The sequence below is a fragment of the Papio anubis genome, chromosome 5, assembly GCF_008728515.1.
Source record: "Papio anubis isolate 15944 chromosome 5, Panubis1.0, whole genome shotgun sequence".
NCBI lineage: Eukaryota > Metazoa > Chordata > Mammalia > Primates > Cercopithecidae > Papio > Papio anubis.
This window is the reverse complement of record NC_044980.1, coordinates 89,887,922-89,908,401: the sequence shown is the minus strand read 5'-3', so window position 1 is coordinate 89,908,401 and position 20,480 is coordinate 89,887,922. Positions and strand designations below refer to the sequence as shown.

The following is a 20,480-nucleotide window of genomic DNA, read 5'->3' as shown; positions in this document are numbered from 1 at the left end:
ATTACCCTAGCAATGACTTACTCTGAATAAGCATCTTGTGGAGCTGAATATGAGAATGGAAAAAAAGAATCTGCAAGGAAAAGAACTCAAGGTTTGTGATAACATGTCAACTTGCTTGTGTTTATTTCAAAAGCAATGAAACACAGAACAGACACCTTGTGGAATGTGTGAGTGGTAAAGCTTTTCAGTCATCGGGAGGACACAAAGTAGAAAAGTAGTTGCTATGCTGACTGACAATGCAAGGAATGGACAAGCAATGCAGGAGATCCCACTTGACACACCTGACTTCATTCTACATGGTATCTTCACTGGCTTTACTTTCTCAACAGCATTATGATAGAAAACCATCCCAAATGACTGGAGAAAAGAAATTTAAATCCTACTCATAACTGTCAAATAGGAACAAATGAAAAATGTGAGAAAAAAAAATCACATGCTTGAAATCCTATTTAAAAAAAAAAAATCAGTGAAGAACAATGGCAATACTCACTGAGCGTTTACTAAAACACAAAGGCAGCAATGGAAAGAATGGCACTTAAAGTCCTGGAAGCAAAGGAAATCTGACACTTGAAGATGGCTGTGGCTAATTCCTGAGCAGTCACACCACCGAATTACAGGGAGCAATTTTACTAGTTAGTCTCCATATGAAATCATTAAGACAAGTTCTCAAAATAGTTGCTTAAATGTATTTCAAATTATAACATAAGAGAGTAAAACATTTTAAGAAAGAATAATTATATTATTTGAAAAATCCTGTTATAAAATCCCATTTTTATAAGTAATCCAGGTTTATTTTTAATATTAAGTAATATTAATGAAGCATAGTATGTGCTTCAAATTACCTTTCTCTTTTAGAAACAAAATGTTTTTCTATGCCTCCAAATTAATTTTTCTGAAATTTAAGCTCATTCAACAATAGAATGCAACTCTATGATTTTACAAAGTGAAACGGCAAGTGGAGAGAGGAAATAAATTGATGGGTTATACAAGCTACAAACACTGGATTTGTAATAAAATGCAACAACAACAATAATATAAAATTATTTTTAAAATAAAACAGGCATGGAAAGATGCTAGCACTTATGTTGTATATTACATTTTGATTTACTGCTTTAATTTTACACTGATATGCCCAGGGAGTTCTTTCCTGGGTCAACTGAGTTTCTTAAAAGTGAAATGTCAGTTTTTATTGCCAAAGGTTTATCCCACCAATGCCTCATATGTAAAAGAATGACAGATTTGTAAGTGATAAAACAGGAATATGGCTAGGATCAGATGTTAACATCAGATGTGAACAATTTAACACAACTGAAATGTGCCTCCAGACCCTACCCATCACAACACCACAGCATCACAAAATGCAGCATATGTCATGTGCAGCCTTTATAACAAAATGACCAATAAATGCACATAATACTTTGGTTCCAATGATATAGAAGTTAATTAGAAATCAGTCTTAGACACTAATACATTTGAACATCATATCCAAGGATTCATAAATGTCTGCCATCCCAATTCCTAACTGTAGAATGTCAGATTTCCTAGTTTGGGAGTACTGATGCTACCAGAATGCCCTAATATTAGAATAAGAATGTTAAAAAGACACGTTCTCCCTCTTGGTGAAGTAAAGTTAACTGGGCTTTTAGCTAACCATAGGAAGACATACAGCAGTAAAAGGGCGTCCGATCTTGGAAACACATACTAAGCCTTCTGCCCTTGCCCTCTATCCATCAGTCCCTGGATCCCTCCTTGAAGTATGTTCCTAATAAACACATATCTGCCCAGAAAGCTGGAAATCATCTCGGATGAAGATGCAGTTGAAAGAAAACGTAAGTATCAAGTGCTTCCTGAGCACTAAGCTCTAAACAGAGTTAACAGAGAGGCAAGGAGAAGATTGACTTCTGCCATTATGAAGTTTAACTGGGCAGCTTCAGAGTTGGGAGATATTCTGCCTCCTCACAGGGTATATTCAGAACCAACACTGCCCTTTAATAGTGAAAAAAAGTGAGTGATATGCACTAATCTTATTTATTGCCACCTGTAGTAGGTTGAATAGTATCCCCTCAAATTTTGTGTCTGTCTAGGACCTATGAATATGACCTTATTTAGGAATAGGGTCTTTGCAGGTACAATCAAGTTAAGATGAGGTCATCCTGGATTATGGTGGATCTTAATCTAAGAATGGGGAAATCTGGACACAGAAACACAGGGAGAACACTGTGTTGACAGAGACAAAGGCCGCGGTGAGGCACCAACATGCCCAGGAATACCAAGGATTGCTGGCAATCACTTGAAGTTAGGAGAGGGGAACGGAAGAGGTTCTTCGTCAGAAGAAACAAACCTTACTCTGCCAATACCTTGATTTTGGCCTTCTAGCTTCCAGAACTATGAGAGAATAAATTTCTGTTATTTTAAGACATCAAGTTTGCAATGACTTGTTTTGATAGCCCTAGGAAATTAATATATTACCCCAAAGGCTGTTGATATTACACTAATTACCTCAAACATAATTCTATGCAATAAAATATACTGGTCCTGGGGATAACTGGATATCCAGACTGAAAAGAATGAATATTGGTGTCTACCTCACACCATCCACAAAAATCAATTTCGGATGGATCATAGATCTAAATGTAAAGGATAAAATAATAAAGTTTCAGAAGAGAACACAGAATATCTAGGGGTAGGAAAATATTTCATAAGCTAGATTACATTAAAATTTAAATCTCATATTAATAAAAAATCATTAAGAGAGTAAAAAAGCAAGATGGAGTAGGAGAAGATATTTGCAAACATATATGACCAACAAAAGATTCATATCTAGGATATACACAGAACTCTCACAAATCAACAAGAAAAAGGCAGACAATTTAACAGAAAAATAAGCAAAAGATGGGCATTTCACAAAAGAACATGTAATGGTCAATACATGTATCAAAAAGAAAATCATCTTCACATCAGTAGAAAAATGTAAATTAAAGTCAAAATTGCAGTACCACTATGCACCTATCCACATGGCTAAAAAAGATTTAATATGAATGATAATTATCAGCAAAGATATAGAGCACCTAGAATTCTCATACACTGCTAAGTGTAAATTGGTACAACTTTGAAGAACTATTTGATAGTACAGTATTAACTATGCATGTGTTATGACTCAATAATCCCATTTCCAGACATATACCCCATAGAAATGCATAAAGACATTCATTGAAGACATCATGGCAGTGCTATTCATGATAGCTCCAAACTACAAATAACGCAAATGTCTATCAACAATAGGCGAATTGGTTAACTAATGGCCAATCTCTTTACTATACTAACACTAGAAAGTTGCTATTGGATTCTCTTTACTATACTAACACTAGAAAGTTGCTATTGGATTCTAAGTTTGCCCTAAAGAGATGAGTAAGCTATCTGCATACTTCTTGGAAAGGTACATAAATATTGTTTTAAAAAGTCATTATTAACATTTTAGATATAAAAAAGTCTCTTAAGTTGACAATTTCATTTTTAGGAGAACAATTAGATGTGGGTCAGTCACTTGAAACCTTAAATGTATGGTCTGCAAGCTTTTCAAAAGAATATGACAAGAAGAAAGCTTTAATTTTTCTAACAAAAGGTATCCTGGAAAGACGACGTTGCTAGGACACAAACTAATTTTACAAATAACAATATAACACAAAGAGAAGTCTTTGGAGTGAAATTAATCTGGGTTTGAATCTCAGCTTTATCATTTACTAGCTAAGTGACTTTAAAGAAGCTATTCCATCTCCTCGTTCATTTAATGAGGGTAGAAATATCTACCTTGGCATTGTGTGAGAATTAAATGAGGTAATCTACACTAAGCACTAAGCACAGTAGTGTGTAAAAGCACTCAAATGCATGTGTTTCTGGTGTGTTTCAATCATTTATTCACTCAACATTTACTGAGGGTCACTACAGGCCAGGTCATGTTCCAGGCACTGGTTTTTATTAAGGCTGCTAGCTGAAAGCCTTATGAAACAGAAAATGATAAAAATCTTAACCATTAGAAGAGACCTCAGAGAATCATCTAACTTAAGCATCTTGCTCATGGGTAGGGATGGGGTAATTTCTTTGGGGTCAGATCAGAAACTTTTAGGGGAGGAGAGCTTTTCAAGCTCCACACAGCCACTCTGCCCTGCATTCCCTCCACTCACTGAGAATCATGCAGGTGATGAGAGAACTGTTTACAGGAGATGCACGGTAAGGCAATAATAGAGGCAGAAAGAGGGTTGTTTTAAGAAATGATTTAATCCAACCCTTTCCTTTTACCAGTGAGAATACCAAAACCCCCAAAGACTTATTCTAATTCTTGGTCTAATACTATCTCCCTTTCCCTGAAAGCTGCCTTTTGCCTGGGTCCCTGGGAAATCTCACTAGTTTATAAAGCAAACTCTGTTGTCAAAATGCGCTGATTCAGAGAATTAGATAAAAACAAATAATTTTTCACTCTCTTCCAAGCTTTTAAAGTCTCACTCAACAGTTTAATATTGAAAGTATCCAAAATAAGAACTATTACGATCAGGCAGTTGATATTAAGAAAGGTAAAATGTTCTCTAATACTAAGACTCCTTTAGTGCTTTGCAAAGAAACATATCCACCAGCATCATTATCCATTAGATAGTTATCAGCAAGAACTCTTAAACAGAATATTCTCAATACAAACATAACTGTCATTTTATAATGACCATTAGAAAATTAATGGGGAGATCTACTTTGTAAAAGGGCCTATTTCAAACATTCATCATGTAAAAATAAAACAGGATTTGAATAGAGAAATGTTATTCTCATGTGACCTCCTTTTGACAGTGGTGTCAAATGTCTGTATTTTGATATTCAAACAAGACCATATCATACTAAGCCTTTATCAGCTCTTTATCATAAGCAACATCTTGATTTTAAGTAAAGATTTCACAAGCAGAAAAGTGAAGAAAATGGAATTTAACTGGTTGCTTTTTCAGCCTATTACTGACTGAAAATGGAATGATGAATAATAATATTAAAGATAAACAGCAATAAGCTGGTAAAAAGGCAGACTTACCACCAGTCTTGAGGCCAGATCCATGTATCCCAGTTTTTCAAGGAGGTTATAGATGAGGCCTGTCTGAAACAGGGCTTCAGTGATGGGTGCAGTATGGTTCTCATTTCCAAGATAATTAATCAAATCAAAGGCCCTCTGGAGAGGTACCTTGCCTAGGCTAAAGGATAAAAGAACAGGAAAAGTAAATACGCAGAGACACACAGAAGAACTCTATGCATGCTAAGAGAGAAACTTAGGGTTAGATGGCGAGTCTTGAAGACCAAAAATTTAAGCTTACAGTGGCATTCTGTAAAGTTAAGCTAAATATGATTATCTCTGATTAAGTTAAAGTGGCCCAAGATTAAGGAAGCATTTCAAGAGAAAGATAAACAATAGTTCATTTTCTTTATTCCTAAGTCTCCTGTAAATTGCTACTAACTCAGCAAAAATATAATATCTTGGGTTAGAAAAGATGAATAGTACTAATTTTATTAATTAGTTATATTTGCCAGGAAAGAGAGTATAGCATAGACAGCATCTGAATTTTTTAAAAAATTTTATTTGTTGGTTTAATGGGAATTTGTTTTTCAAACTTGTTATGACAAGGTCTATTGTGAATTTACAGTGAGTAAATTTTTAAAATTAACCATTTTATAGAAATCATAGCAGCAATGGCTAAGATGACATAAGAAGGGTACTTCATAAAAAACGAGACAAAATTGAAATGTCCAGGGAGGTCAGAAGGAATACTCTTCTGACCTGAAGCGTTCCTGTGTTTCCAAGCCTATCATCAATCTAAATTGGTAATATGCTATTCAGATAATATCTTTACATGAAGTCACTGTCATCCTTGGTTTTGGGATTCTATAACACATGAGGTGGTTGGAGAGGCAAGCAGTACAGATAAGTGGCGCCAGCCATCAGAGATGTCCCTTAAAACCAATGCATAAGCACTAATTTTCATGTTTAAACCAACCAACTGCTGCTTGAAAATAATTATCTTATGAAATAAAATAAAGCCTGAACTCCCGTATCAGTTTAGTCAACAAAATATGTATCCTGTTTTTGATATCTAGTCTTGAATTACTATCAAATCCTGTTTCATTTAACTGTTCAGTATGTTTGCAGCTAATGTTTTATAAAGTCCCTGGAGGCAATGAACACATCTTGTATTTTCCCAATCCTCCAAAATGAATTGTACCAAGCAATACATGCTAGTTCTTTCAAACTGTTTTTCATATATGTTCTTTACATCAATGACACTTGTTAAAAAAAGAAAAAAAACTCAAACTAAGTATACTCTACCCTGCAAGTTCAAAGATGTTGTTGATAAGGTTGGCTCGGTCTTTGTCACTCAAAACATAAGGATTTATTTTCAACTGATTGATTAGAGCTTCCCAATCATCATCTGCATAGTGTACAATATAATAACCATTCATGTTTATATTCACTTTGACCCACAGCACTTCTTCTGTAAGATTGATGACACCTAATGGAAACCAAAAAATGAGAGATTGAGAGAGAAGACAATTGGACAAGAAAAAAAAAATTACATGAGTGCTTTGTTTCTAAGTTAGTTTATTTTTAACCGTTCTAGTAAGAAAAAAATGCCTGTCTCCAAGTACAGTTATTTTCATGTTAGTGAAGGTCAAGACATTCATTTAACAATTATTTATTTACTGTGCATTATTGGCTGTAAGCTAGGCGCTAGAAATCAAATGGTGAACAAGGTAGATATATCTCTGCTTTTAGAGATCTCACAGTCTAAAGTAACCAGGCAAGTACAATATCATACAAGCGCTATTGACAGAAAAAGAAAAGACAGCATTCAACGAATGCACATAGAAAAAATGCTTCACTCTCCTAGGGAAAGTTAGGAGCAATTTCTTGGAAGAAATGACATCTAAGTTGTCATTCTTCTAAGAGACCTCAAAATATTTAGGTGTTGGCCAAGTGAAGAAGATATAGTAGGAAACCTAAGTGCTCAAGGCCCAGAGAGAAAGTACACATGGTATCCATGCACTGAACTGGCTCCCAAGTTCATTGTGGCTACAGGAGAGAGGGAGGGAGAAAGTAAAGGTGCAGGATGAGACAGCAGTGGAAGACAGTGAGAGAACTGTGTAAAATGTGTCCCATTTCGGCCTCTGTCCTTTGTCATGTTAGCGAAGGAAGAACAAACAAAGTCATTTAGAAAAGTCACATTATTTAAAGCTAGCAAAATAAACGTTAGGGAAGGCTTAAGATTACATACGAGACAAATAAGAAATAATTGGGTTAAAATAACAGGAAAGGCTAGGCACTTTTTGGGTCTCTACTATAAATGCTGAGAGAATTGTTAGAAATTTCTATGGAATTATGTCAACTAATGTACCAATAATGAAGCGCTAAGAGTTAACTGATCACAAAATATATGTATGAATTTTTAAAATCCTTAAAACTGCTAATGAAGAGATGTCTTTTAAAGTTGGCAACAAGGATGTAGACTTAATTATAATGGGGGTATGCTTCTAAGTATCTTGAGGTTTACTACTTTTAGAATATAAGCTATATAAGCTTACTACTTTGTTTACTGCTAACGCCTCAGCCCCTATAACTATGACCTAGCAGGTACTCCACAAATACCATTGAATTAGTGAGTGAATGAATAAATAATGACTATGTCACAATAAATAGTTTTAAATCAAGTCTAGATAAAGGTTTGTATATGCTTATCATATAATTTTTACCCCCTTTTAAAATAACGAATACTTTAAAAAAATTTTAATTGTAAGAAAAAGAAAAGTAGAGATAAGAATAATCTAAACTGAGACAATGATAGCATTCTGGAATGTACTTCTTGCCAAGTTTTTTTCTTGTTTTTAATATTTTATATGGCAGATCTATATGCATTTATTTTATCCTTTTTCACCTATCAGACCCCTCCACATTTTTCCATTGTCTTCATAAGCAGTGTTCAAATATCTTCATAATATTCCATTTCAAGTTTATCCAATCTATTTTGAACAATTTGGGCTGTTTTAAAATGGTCACTATCATTATAATTCTGTAGTGAAACTTTTTTATATAAAATGCTTTATAAATATGTTTTCAACCTAAAGATTATATATTAGTACCTGAAGCCTTAGCTTAGGTACTAAGGGTTATATATTAGTACCTGATGCCTTAGGGTTTATCAACTTCAAAAACCTTAATTATTTAAATGTGTCAGATGCCCTTAATATCTTTGTTACTCCAATTATATTGATACTGAAAAAGATGTTTAAGATAAAAAAGACATTCTGATCATGTCTTAACAGGACATATAAGCTAAGCAGTCTTTCTTACTAACAAAGTTCCATACTTATTTCTGTTATATTGCTGATATAGCAACAGATGGGAAAGATCAATTAAATATGGTTTATTCCTTTTTTCGAGGGCAGAATGCAGTTTTAAGGGATACTTGTGATGGCAGCAGTGGCTGCTCCAAGTTGGAGCCATTTTTAGCAAACCTATGACTAAGGAGATTAACTTTATCATTAGCTAATCCAAAAATATCAATACTCTCCAGGTCACCAACACTATATCCTATGGAGCTTTTATCAAGAAAGAACCCTGGGGCTGGGTATGGTAGCTCACACCTATAATCCCAGCACTCTGAGAGACCAAGGCAGGAGGATCACTTGAGCCCAGGAGTTTGAGACCAGCCTGGACAACATAGGGAGACATCATTTTTACAAAAAATAAAAATTAGCCAGGCATGGTGACACATGTCTGTAGTCCCAGCTACTCAGGAGGCTGAGGGAGGAGTATCACTTAAGGTCAAGTATCACTAGGTCAAGGCTGCAGTGAGCTATGATTGTGCCACTGTACCTTAGCCTGGGTGACAGAGCAGCACTCTGCCTCTAATAAAAACAAAGGTAAAGAAAAGAAACAAAGAACCCCAGGAAGAAGGGCTACAGAGACCCAAATCTCCCTTGCCCATAAAAGGAGACAAGGAATGATAGCTATGACAATTGTTCCACTAGATGGATGCAGAAAACATTGAAATACATACAGAGTATCTTGGTTGATAAGCAACTTGCCATGTTGTAAACCTAGCCAAGTCCAGATGGTAAAGAGGAGGGACACAGCTGGGAATATACTTGAAATTATTACTGTCATCGAGATGACACAACGCAGTACAGCCAACAGCACAGACAGAGAGTTATCATTTAAAGAATCAACATTATTAGTCTCTTTCAGTTCTTCTGAATGATCCAGAATGGTGGACCTTAAAACCACAGGTATCGAAAAATAATAGCTTTGCACACAAGGGAAGTAACTACATCCTGCAGCTCAAATGTGGATGAGGCTACCCTCATATGTTTTTAATTTACTATAATCATTAACAGATTAACACTTCAATTTTCAGTCTATTGAGTAGCAAAAAAAGAGTGAGTGACTGCAATGTTAAATGGCAGAAGCCCAGATGAAGTAATCTAACAGTGATTTTTAAAAACCATTTGTCAAAGAGCTATGAAAATCAACTATTGTTTTACAAAAAAATTAAAGTTCTGAAACTAAAAATCATGTTTTTACTACAAAGTTACAAAATTTCCTGTAAGTTTGCTCCAGAGTAGCATCATACATGCTATTGAACTGTATCACTCCTGTTCAAAAGCATTCCCTTCTCTAATACCCCTTTCTTTCTCCTTTACTTTATCAGGGGGAAAAAAGGCAAGAGCAGAGAATGGCACATGATAAATTTTAATTACTATATGCCCTTCCTTCTTTCATCCTAATTACCTTTTCTTCCAATGACATATCTTTTACTTTCACAGCAGTATTTCTGATAGTGATATCCATTTGGAAACATGAATGTTTTGCATTAGATTTAATATGAAAATCTCCTATAGTTAAAGATCTTAGGTCTGAGTAAAATGTGGATAAGAGAGAGAGAGGGAGGAAGAAAGGGAAGAGGGAAACTTTTAAAAATATAATTTCCTCAATATGTAGACTGGAAAAATGGCCCCATCAGCATTTCTTGTGCACAATAAATACTAATTGTTCAAAATTCATGTATGTGAGAAAAGGAGACAAATATATTAACCAAACATAACTCCTGTATACAACTGAACTAATGAACTAACCCAACAACCCTTGAATTAGAACACATGAAAATGTATTTAAAAAAGAAAATATATTAAAGATTTAACCAACCATCAAGCATCAAAATAATACACTATACTAAAGTATTACAGCATAAAAGAAGCCTGAAGTCACCCTCTCTGCTACCTTTCTTTTGAGAATAGAAAAAATAAAAATGCAGTTAAATTAAGAGTAATTCTCATCGGAGCATTAGGAACCAAGAAGGCTCAACTGTCCTCAGGGTCAAACATAAGGACAAAAGTTTTCATGTGGACTCTCTAAACCTGAAATGGCAGGAATTAAAATAGCAGCAGCAGCAGCAGCAGCAGCAGCAAGGGAAATAACACAGCTGAGAAGAGGAAGTAACAGACACTACTTTCATCATATGTTGGCCCAGTTCCAGTTCTAGATTAAATCAATTATATTCTAGTGAATTCTGTATATTCCTCTTTACTAAGAAGAGGAAGGGAAAAAGAAAACATCATTTTATCAGGCTTTGCATGTTCTTTTCCTAGAAATTTTTATAGTGAGACTGGAGTTACTTCATTATGGACTAAAATTTACTAATTCATTAAGTTTTTGTGTGCCTACTGAGTACTAAAAGTGATTTACAGTGATTCATATAGCCATGATCACTACCGTCAATGGGGGAAATACCTAATATGAGGATAGATACGAGTGAACAGTACTTACGGTATATTATGAGTGGAGAAGTACAGAATGTTATTAAAAAACCTAAGTAGGGCATCTAACCTGACTTCAGGGGAGGAAAGGTCTCCTCGAGCAAGCAATGGCTGAGCTAAGATCTGAAGAATAAACAGGAGTAGGCCGAGGGAGTGAGGAGGCAAGAGTGTTCTTCAAGGAGAGAAAACAGCATATACAAAGACCTAAAGAGGCAGTACAGTGTGTTTGCATTGCTGATAGAATTTTTGTGCGGCAAAAGCAGAGAATGCCAGGCAAGGGCCTAGAAGGCTAAAGAAGTAAAATATGAGCTAGTCTATGGGGCTAAACTCTCAAAAAGAGCTTAACAAGCTCAGAAGAAAACTGAGGTAAAGAGTAAAGAGGAGCCAGGTGCGGTGGCTCATGCCTGTAATCCCAACACTCTGGGAAGCCAAAGCAGGAGGATCACTTGAGGCCAGGGGTTTGAGATCAGCCTGGGCAACATAGTGAGGCCCTGTCTCTACAAAAAATACAAAAATTAAGCCAGGCATGGTGATATGTGCCTGTGGTCCTAGCTTCTTGGCAGGCTGAGGCAGGAGGATTGCATGAACCCACGGGTTTGAGGCTGCAGTGGGCTATGATATTGTCACTGCACTTCAGCCTGGGCAACAGAGCAAGACTCCAACTCAAAACAAACAAACAAACAAACAAAAACCAAACAAACAAAAAACCAGATAATAAAATATTTCTTATTGCCCAATTATTTCTAATAGCACTAAAAATTAATATACTGTCAGAAAGTTTGCAAAATTTCCTTATTAGTTTCTTGCGAATACTCCAGCCATGTTTTGGCTGTGCTGCAGGATATAGGGAGACGGGGTTATTTGTTCTCTTTTGGGTCAGAGACTATCCTTTTAGGGCTCATTCAAAGTTAGAGTTCTGTTTGCTCAAAGACAGTAGCAATTCCTTGCACTCCCAGCTATGCTGTCAAAGATATGATGATGTTACCTACTACCACTAGGATTTTAAATAATTAGATTGTTGCTGCTTTAACATTCCACTATGGTCAAACTGCAATGAAAATGGCACATGTATTTCAGGTGGCATTATCAACTGTAACTAGACAATAAAAGGGTGATTTAGTTATATGTACCAAATCACAAAAGGTAATGCAGTTTTCATTTTTGAAAACCATTCCTTAAAAAATTTCATATAATGGAAAAACCTTTAAGATTTGAAATATTTAATTAAGGCAATATTTTATAACAACAAATGGTGAATCAAGTAGGTTAAAAAAAGGTAAGATACAGAAATCATATATATATATAAAAATTTTGACTACAAATATTTATTAAAATTGACTGTAAACAAATAATCATAAGAATAGTTTTGATGGTAATATTATTTTTTCTCCATTTTCCAGGTTTTATGTAATATAGATACATTATAGCATTGTTCTAGGTGCTTCATATAAATGAGCTCTTTTAATCTTCACCACAACTACATAAAGTAAGTATAATTACTATATCTTTTGTACAGCTGAGGGAATGAGGCTCACATAACTCGCCTAAAATCATATAAGTGATCAATGGTAGTGCTAAGAATTGAACCAGGCAGTCTCCAAAGTCCCATTCTCTTACCCCTAAGCTACACTCACCCCTCAAAAATATAGGCTTTGACACCAGATCCAAATTCAAACGAGAAATTTTCCCTTTTCATCAATCCAAAGCATCACTAACGCATACTACAGAACCCAAGAGCCTTGTGTTTCTTTAGGATGTAAATTAAGAGGAAGATATGTGGTGTGACATTCATAGTGGTATTTAACAAATGGCCCCAAACTACGTTTCAATTGCTTTTCATATTGTAGGTCAGCATACACCATGTTTATATTTTACTGTTTCCCTCCACCTTGCTATCGTAGTTTCTTCCCCCATTTTCTTGTTCCCCAAAATATATGCTATGTCTTCAGGGCATATTGAAATAACCATTTACTCTAAATCCGATCATGAATCAACCTCAATTATGCACACAAATAATTTAGGGTATATCTCGTTAAAATGCAGTTGCCCCAGCCCAACCCGAGACAGCAGACAGCAGAGTATACTTTAAGAAACCCCTCTTATTTTGTAACAAAATATTAATCTTGAATATAAAAACATGGCATTCGCTATTTTCTTTCAGGAATGCCAGTACATTCTCTGCAAATTTTTGTACCTTATTTCACATAGCTAAAGCCAGTTTTGTGCATGATATACAGAATCAATCTCACGTTAGTCACATCTGGTATATGCAACTCATAAAATCAATTCAGAGAGTGTCCACATGGGCAAGTGTAATCTTATATATGCACTCTGATCCAATTTTTAAAATTATGCCATTTCCAATCAGAACTGTCATTATAGTCAAACCTGATTTCTTATCCAGTAGTGATACCGACTGATATTTTGAATAATTTCTTCCTTCAGTGACATAGGATAGTGGAATATGCCACAGGTAGCTGTAAAGAGAAAATATTGGAAAATTACTATTATTTCAGTTAGTTACATATGATTTGTTGGTTTTCTTTTTTTAAAAAAAATTGGTAGGAAGGTTAACTTTGTTAAGCTATTCCTAGGAAGGGATAATCTTGTTAGGTTTCATAAGAACTTATGATCACTGAGGGTGCAAAAGAGATGGCATGAAAAGAAAGAAGGCATGTACCTTGTATCTGAAGGCTGAATTTCAGGCTTCATATTTAAAAAGAATCTCTCTTGTTGTATAAAAAGTTGCTTTCCTTTCTTTTGAACAGTCACTAAAGGAAATCCTTTCTGCAGGGTCCAGGTTTTCATCATTCTCTTTACATCTAGTGTTTGGTTTGTGACCTATAAAATGTATATACATAAAACTCTTTTTCCTTAAAAATAAAAATTGGTTTAAAAAAATTTAATTTTAATTTATCTGTACGCTTCCCTCTTTTCCTACCATCTATAAAGAATACATTTAATGTTAACATAAAAAAGAAACAGGAATGTTGAATTTACACCTCTAATCTAGGTAAATGAGCAACTGCTAAAAGGAATGTAACCTGGAACAGAGCTAAGTGATAGCTAAGGGAGTGAGGGAGGCACTAGGTTGAGAAGCTGCACATGTATCAACCAACTAAGAGTTCATTAAAATCCCTAAATTCATCAATATTAAAATCCCTAAGAAGGTATAAGTATTCTTTCAAATCACAATACTATCATCTAGAAGATATGAATAATGATATAAGTCTACAATCAGAATCATTGCTACTCAATGCTGTGAATCACCTGAGTCTGGGTTTCTCTTTATGCTCCTACCCTCCACCTCCATAATGATAGTCTCTTAGGACCTAATACTGTGGGAGTGCCAGGGAGCAGCGGCAGCAGCAGAAGAATGACATATGAACAGGTCAGTTGCCTTAAGTCTTTCTCAAAAACAGAGGTAAACTACTTTGGTGGTCACAGACCTTCTTTCCCAGAAAATATATGAAGTTATCTATAAAATCTAGAACCTAGTGTCAGAGCTTTGCAGACCCTCTAAGGCCCAAAGCCCCTAAGACATCTAGTATCAATAACTAAGAAGCAATTTTTGAACAACAGCCTCTTTAAAGCAGGTGGTTAAACTTAGGATTCAAATTATTTTTCTAGATTATATATGAATTTGAATTGTAAGCAACAAAGTCATGATGTACCTAAATTGATAAAATCACTCTACTACAGCAGGCCTTACCTCAATCACCATATGCCCATTTATTTATAGCACAAAAGGATGGAGCAAATCTTCCCATTTTAATTAATCTTATATTTATCATGGCTCTAACCTATTTATTTCTGAACCAGAGAATTAGAAGAAAATAAGCTTGCCTAAAATCAAGATGCTTTTGGGTGTCGAAGCAGTATTGAAGTGAAGAAGCCAATGCATAATTTGATGTGGATGCTGAAAAACCTGAGGATACTGTTAGGAACTAGTTTGGGAAAGAAAAACACCATGATGCAAAAGTTGCAGTCAATGAGAAAGGCAGAAATATGTTCTAAATGCCAACAGATAAGACGGTAAGTATAAAGTAAACAATGTGGCTTTCAAATGAAATGCTACTATATCAGAGGAATAAAACAATGATTTGGGAACAACTGTTAGGTAATAAGTTCTCAAAGAGAATTCAGAGAGTAGGGAAGATATATCTTCTGGGCAAAAGATTAACAGTTAGAAAATATCAGGATTCAGATGAGGCAAAGAAGCAGAAAGAATGTATGAGAAAGATCCAGAGCAGGGGTTCCTAACCTAGAGTCAATAAAACTTTGAAACTCTGTGTGATGTTCTGCACATACGTGGTTTTTCTGAGTAATATGGCCAGAACTTTCATCAAATTTCCAAATAAGTCTGCGATCTGATCTTTCCTTTTTTTTTTTTTTTTTGAGACAGTCTTGCTCTCTCACCCAGGCTGGAGTACAATGGTGCAGTCTTGGCTCACAGCAACCTCTGCTTCCCAGATTCAAATGATTCTCCTGCCTCAGCCTCCCAAGTAGCTGAGAATACAGGTGCGTGCCACCACGTTGGCTAATTTTTGTGTTTTTAGTGAAGACGGGGTTTCACCATATTGGCCAGGTTGGTCTTGAAACTCCTGATCTCATGATCTGCCTGTCTTGGCCTCCTAAAGTGCTGGGATTACAGGCGTGAGCCACCACGCCCAGTCAAGTCTGTGATCTTTTAAAGCATTACGACCCATCAATCTAAATCAGGGTAACAAACGCAAATGCTTATAAGGGTTTTGCAGTCAGCATACATGCATGAAGCAGCCCGGGTTCATGTGTTGCTTTGAAGTGTAACTTCTACATAATTACATTTTTTGCTAGAATATTTCCAGGAATGACAAAATTCCAACAGCAAAACCATCCAAGGGTAATATGCAGTCAGCTTGTGAAGTATCATCTACTCTGGAGGAACAGTCACAAAGGCAAGAGATTCATAGAGCAGAGTACAGAATCACTCAAAGGAGGCAGAAAAACTAAAAAGCGGTAAGGATAGGAAAAGAAATTTTTGAAAAAAAAAGTCAAATAATAAAAATATAGTAATATTCATTAATATGGAGAAGACAACTTTCCTACAAAATAGGAATAGAAATTAAGGTACAGAAAAAAAAAAAAAAACTGGCTACCCAAGTCCACACACATTTTTCCCAACAACTAAGAACAGCATTCTCATTTCTTGACATAAAATTCAGTGCTCCATTCATAAATATTTATATAGCAAGCTCCATCCCCCTCTTTCTTAAATAACTATGCTTTGTACCACAGATTAACTTACACACATGCTAAAGAGTATAAATAGACGAACTCGTCTCTTTTTACTGAGCTAAATAAATTACCCAGGTCACTTACCTCATTAAAACTATCCCACAGATCATCACTCTGAATGGATGCATAGCTGTGATTATGCAGGTAAAGGACAACAGCATGTTGAAACACATCTTCACTAAGGTAAGTTTTCAGCATCAACAAGAGAGAAGCTCCCTACTCAAAAAAAAGGTGAGGAAAAAGAAAATAATAGAATACTATAGATTATCAAATTGGGAATCTAAAATTCAAACTATAGTCATTCTAAAAATTTACTTCCATATGTAGAACTTAGTTATAATACACTGCTACTTAGTCTGCTATAACTAGATGTGGACTGTGTTCAACTATCTTAACATTGTTTTAAAGGATTTGAAAAAGAATTAATGAGTAGATTCCCATGTGCACTATTCTAACCAGGAGCCAGTCCGTGTGGTCTATTGGTATACTCACTGCTTCAGTGTTAGTGTTGAAAAGCTAAGTATTTATAAATACATTTTAATAGAAAAACATGGCAAATTTTCTGTGGCATCCACACCTCCATCCCCAGTGCTTAAATTACCCATTGAATTCATGAGCACACACTGCTGGAGACACAATAAATTGGCAAGGCTCTCAAAAGACTCCCTGCTAGGTATGTCATTAATTTCTTATTTTAGTATATTGTGTTGCGAAGTAACCAGAATCTCTTTTCTTCCTGCAGAGTCACTTCAAATGCTTGGAACTAACAAATGTATAGGGCAGCAAGCATACTATTAAGGTCACACTACATCCATTGATATACATGTCATCCTTCCCAATCCTGAAATAAGCACCACCCCCTCTGTGAAGCCCTTCCTGGTTTGAAATAGAAATCACATTTCTCCATCTTCAACACAGTTTATTTGGCATCCTGTATCTGTTACACATTTATTTCCTCATCTACGCTGTAAGCTAACTGAGAGGAAAAAGTGAAAACTCAACTCCAATGACTAAAACAATGCCCACTACATGGTAGGCACTCTAGTAGTTTTTGAATGAATTTCACTTTTGATTAAAATGTAGTAATGTCAAGATTCTTGTACAAATACTAAATTATTACCTATTACTCATTTCTATATCACGCTTCATAGCTATTACTTGTTCTATAAATGTAAGTACTCGTTGTTGTCCCCAACAGTCTTTTCTGCATCACCAACTTTCCCCTCCATACTGTAACATGCCCATTAACAAAACAAAAACGACGTAACATTCCTAATTTTAAACAAATGAAAGGCTCTCTACCTTTCCCTAACTTCACCTTCCTCCGGTTATGGTGCTATTTTTTTGTAGTAAAACTCCCCAAAGGGGTTGTCCTCAATTTGCCATCCCCATTTGCTCTCTTTCCATGTTCTCTTGAGCCATCTTCTAATCATCACTCTACTGGAAGTATTTTTTATTTTTATTTTTTGAGATGAAGTCTCACTCTTGTCACCCAGGCTGGAGTGCAATGGCGCGATCTCCGCTCACTACAACCTCCGCCTCCTGGGTTCAAGCGATTCTCCTGCTTCAGCCTCCTGAGTAGCTGGGAGTACAGGCACCACCACCAAGCACACGTAATTTTTGTATTTTTAGTAGAGACGGGGTTTCACCATGTTGGCCAGGCTGTTCTTGAACTCCTGACCTCAGGTGATCCACTCACCTCGACCTCCCAAAGTGCTGGGATTACAGGCATGAGCTACCATGCCCAGCCGGATGTATTTTTATCAAGGTCACTGGTAAACTTCCTGGTGCCATACAAATGTGAATTCTCAGGTTCATCTTATCCATCTATTGATAGCATTTGATATAAGTGATCACCTGCTCCTCCCTGAGAGCTGCAGGACACTACTCTTGATTCTCTCCCTATCCACTGGCCATCCTTCTCAGTCTCTTCTACTGAATCCTCCTCATCTTCCAATGAGGGAAGTGTGTTCTGGCATCTGATCTTTGGACCCCTTTTCTCTGTCTAAATTTCCTTCCTAGTTGATCTCCCAACTCCAAGGTTTCCATATGATCCCCTAATGTATATCTCTAACCAGACTTCCTCCTCCTTGAATTTCAGACCCATATCCAACTGCCTGCATGGTATCTCCATTTGGATGTCTAATCCATATCTCATACTCACTCAGAAATTGAAGTTTCTTCCCCCTTCTTTCCCTAAACCTACTTCTAAAGCAGTCTTCTCCATTTCAGCAAATGACAACTCCATTTTTCCAGTTATTCAGGTAAAAATCTTAAAGTTACCCTGACCCCTCCTTCTTGTATTTCATATCTAATCTGTGAGCAAATTCTACTGTATCAATCTTTAAAATACATTCTAAGTCCAGTTGTAACTCCATCACCTTCACAACTTCCACCCTTGTCCAGGTCACCATTGTCTCGCCATCCATCTATTACAATAATTTCCTAACTAGTCCTCTTAACTCCATGTACTATTGAAGACTAGAGTGATCTTTTACAAAATAAGCCATATCATGGTACTTCCCTGATCAAATCACTTTTCATTTCACTTAGAATAAAATCAAAGTCCTTACCATGGCTTAGCAGACCCTATAATAATCTGGCCTCTTACAATCCCTCTAACTTCAACTGCTACTTTCTCCTCTGCTTCCTCTACTCCAGATAACATTGGATCCTTGCTGGTGCTTGAACATGCAAGCAATCTTTTATCTCAATCTCATATCTCTCTCAATCTCATATCTCATGTGAGAGTCCCCAAGACCAGTTCCAGGTTTGATGATGCACTAGAAGGATTCACAGAACTCAGCATATAGTCATACTCACTGCTATGATTTATTACTATGAAAAGATATGAAGTAAAATCAGCTAAGAAAAAAGGTGCATGGGGCAAAGTCCAGAGGAAAACAGGCACAAACTTCCAAGTCCTCTCCCAGTGAAGTCACGCAGGATGCACTTAATTCCTCCAGAAAGTTGTGACAACATGTGTGAAATACCATCTAACAGGGATGATCATTAGAGATTCAGCACCCAGGTTGTTTACTGTGGGCTAGTCACAGAGGTACCTTCTGCCTAGTACATACCAAAACTCTAGATACCCAGAAGGAAAGCAGATTTTCAGCATAAACTACATTGTTTAGGCACAGTGAGCCACTCTTATCATGCAATAGTGGGAACTTTCCCAAAACCCAAGTTCCCACATGGCACCCAAGGGTCAACCTTGCAAGCAGATCTTTCAAAGGATAGCAGTCTCAGGCCTCCTACATTAACTCTTTTCTGCACACAAGCACTACACATTGGTTATTTCCTCTGCCTGGAATATTCTTCCCCAAGAAAACCACATTTCTCATGCCTTAGGTGGTGTTCAAATGTCACCATACAGAAGGTCTTCTCAACCATATTATATTATAAACATCATTTCCTTTGTCATTCTCATTTCCCTTATCATGCTTTATTTTCATATTAGCACCTATTACTTAACACGATACCTACTTATTCATTCATTTGTATACTGTCAGTCTCTATCTTTGACCCCTGAAATGGAAACTTCACAAAAGAGACAAAGTCCACCTTCTTCCCTGATATAACTCCAGCACCTAGAACAATGGCTGGTACATGGTTAGTACTTGTAAGATTTGCTAAATGAATGAAATCTTGCAAGGCAACCTGCATCAGAATTAGGCTTGATGATTATAAAGGCCAAACAGAATATGTCTGGTAAACGTATTTCCCTACTGGTGCTTACCTTCTTGTACACAATACTGATAAGTTATCCAGTATCCCACTTCTCTTAATTACACAGAATATTTGCCAATGACAACTCCTTCCCGACTCTGAAACAAGTAGTTACCATATTGACAGGGGTTGACTATGATATGGAAACTACATGTTCAGAAGACACTGAATTCTGGGTTTAGAGGGTTAGGGTCAGAAGCAGACAGAGCTCTATTATGACTCTGTTCTGTTATTATATACTGAACTTACAGCATTTTAAGCAGGTTTTCAAATCCTGAAATAATTGCTCTAACTTTGGTATAATAGAACCTCAAGTTTTAAATTTTCTTTATTGACAGGTCCACTATGGGCTTCAAAAATCACACCAGTAGCTCTAATTAGAATAGATTTAATATAGGTAACTGAACTCCTGATTTTCTTGTTTATTAATAGTACCTGTACAATAATTCTTGTCAGTCAGGTTTGAACCTGAAAAACATTGCTACCTCTTTCTTTACTGGCCTTACCCTGTCATTAATACTTTAAGTACTTTCCCTGCCCAGTATTTTTTATACCCATTGTTTTCTTTCCACCCTTACTAGCACTCCTCATTTCAAACTTTTACCATTTCATGCCTGGACTTTAGCAGCAATTTCCTG

The 20,480-nt window shown here is 36.1% G+C and overlaps 1 protein-coding gene across 1 annotated transcript in view; it reads right to left on the bottom strand.

Annotated features, from left to right (window-relative positions):
• The window catches only part of LNPEP (leucyl and cystinyl aminopeptidase), a 105,569-nt gene that overhangs the window by 16,712 nt on the left and 68,377 nt on the right, over window positions 1-20,480 (bottom strand). The window contains exons 9-13 of the mRNA XM_003899947.4: window positions 16,195-16,326; window positions 13,514-13,674; window positions 13,222-13,310; window positions 6,350-6,533; window positions 5,066-5,222 (exon numbers count right to left, since the gene is read on the bottom strand). Of these exons, the coding sequence (XP_003899996.2) occupies window positions 5,066-5,222; window positions 6,350-6,533; window positions 13,222-13,310; window positions 13,514-13,674; window positions 16,195-16,326 (723 nt within the window). The remainder of the gene's footprint in view (window positions 1-5,065; window positions 5,223-6,349; window positions 6,534-13,221; window positions 13,311-13,513; window positions 13,675-16,194; window positions 16,327-20,480) is intronic.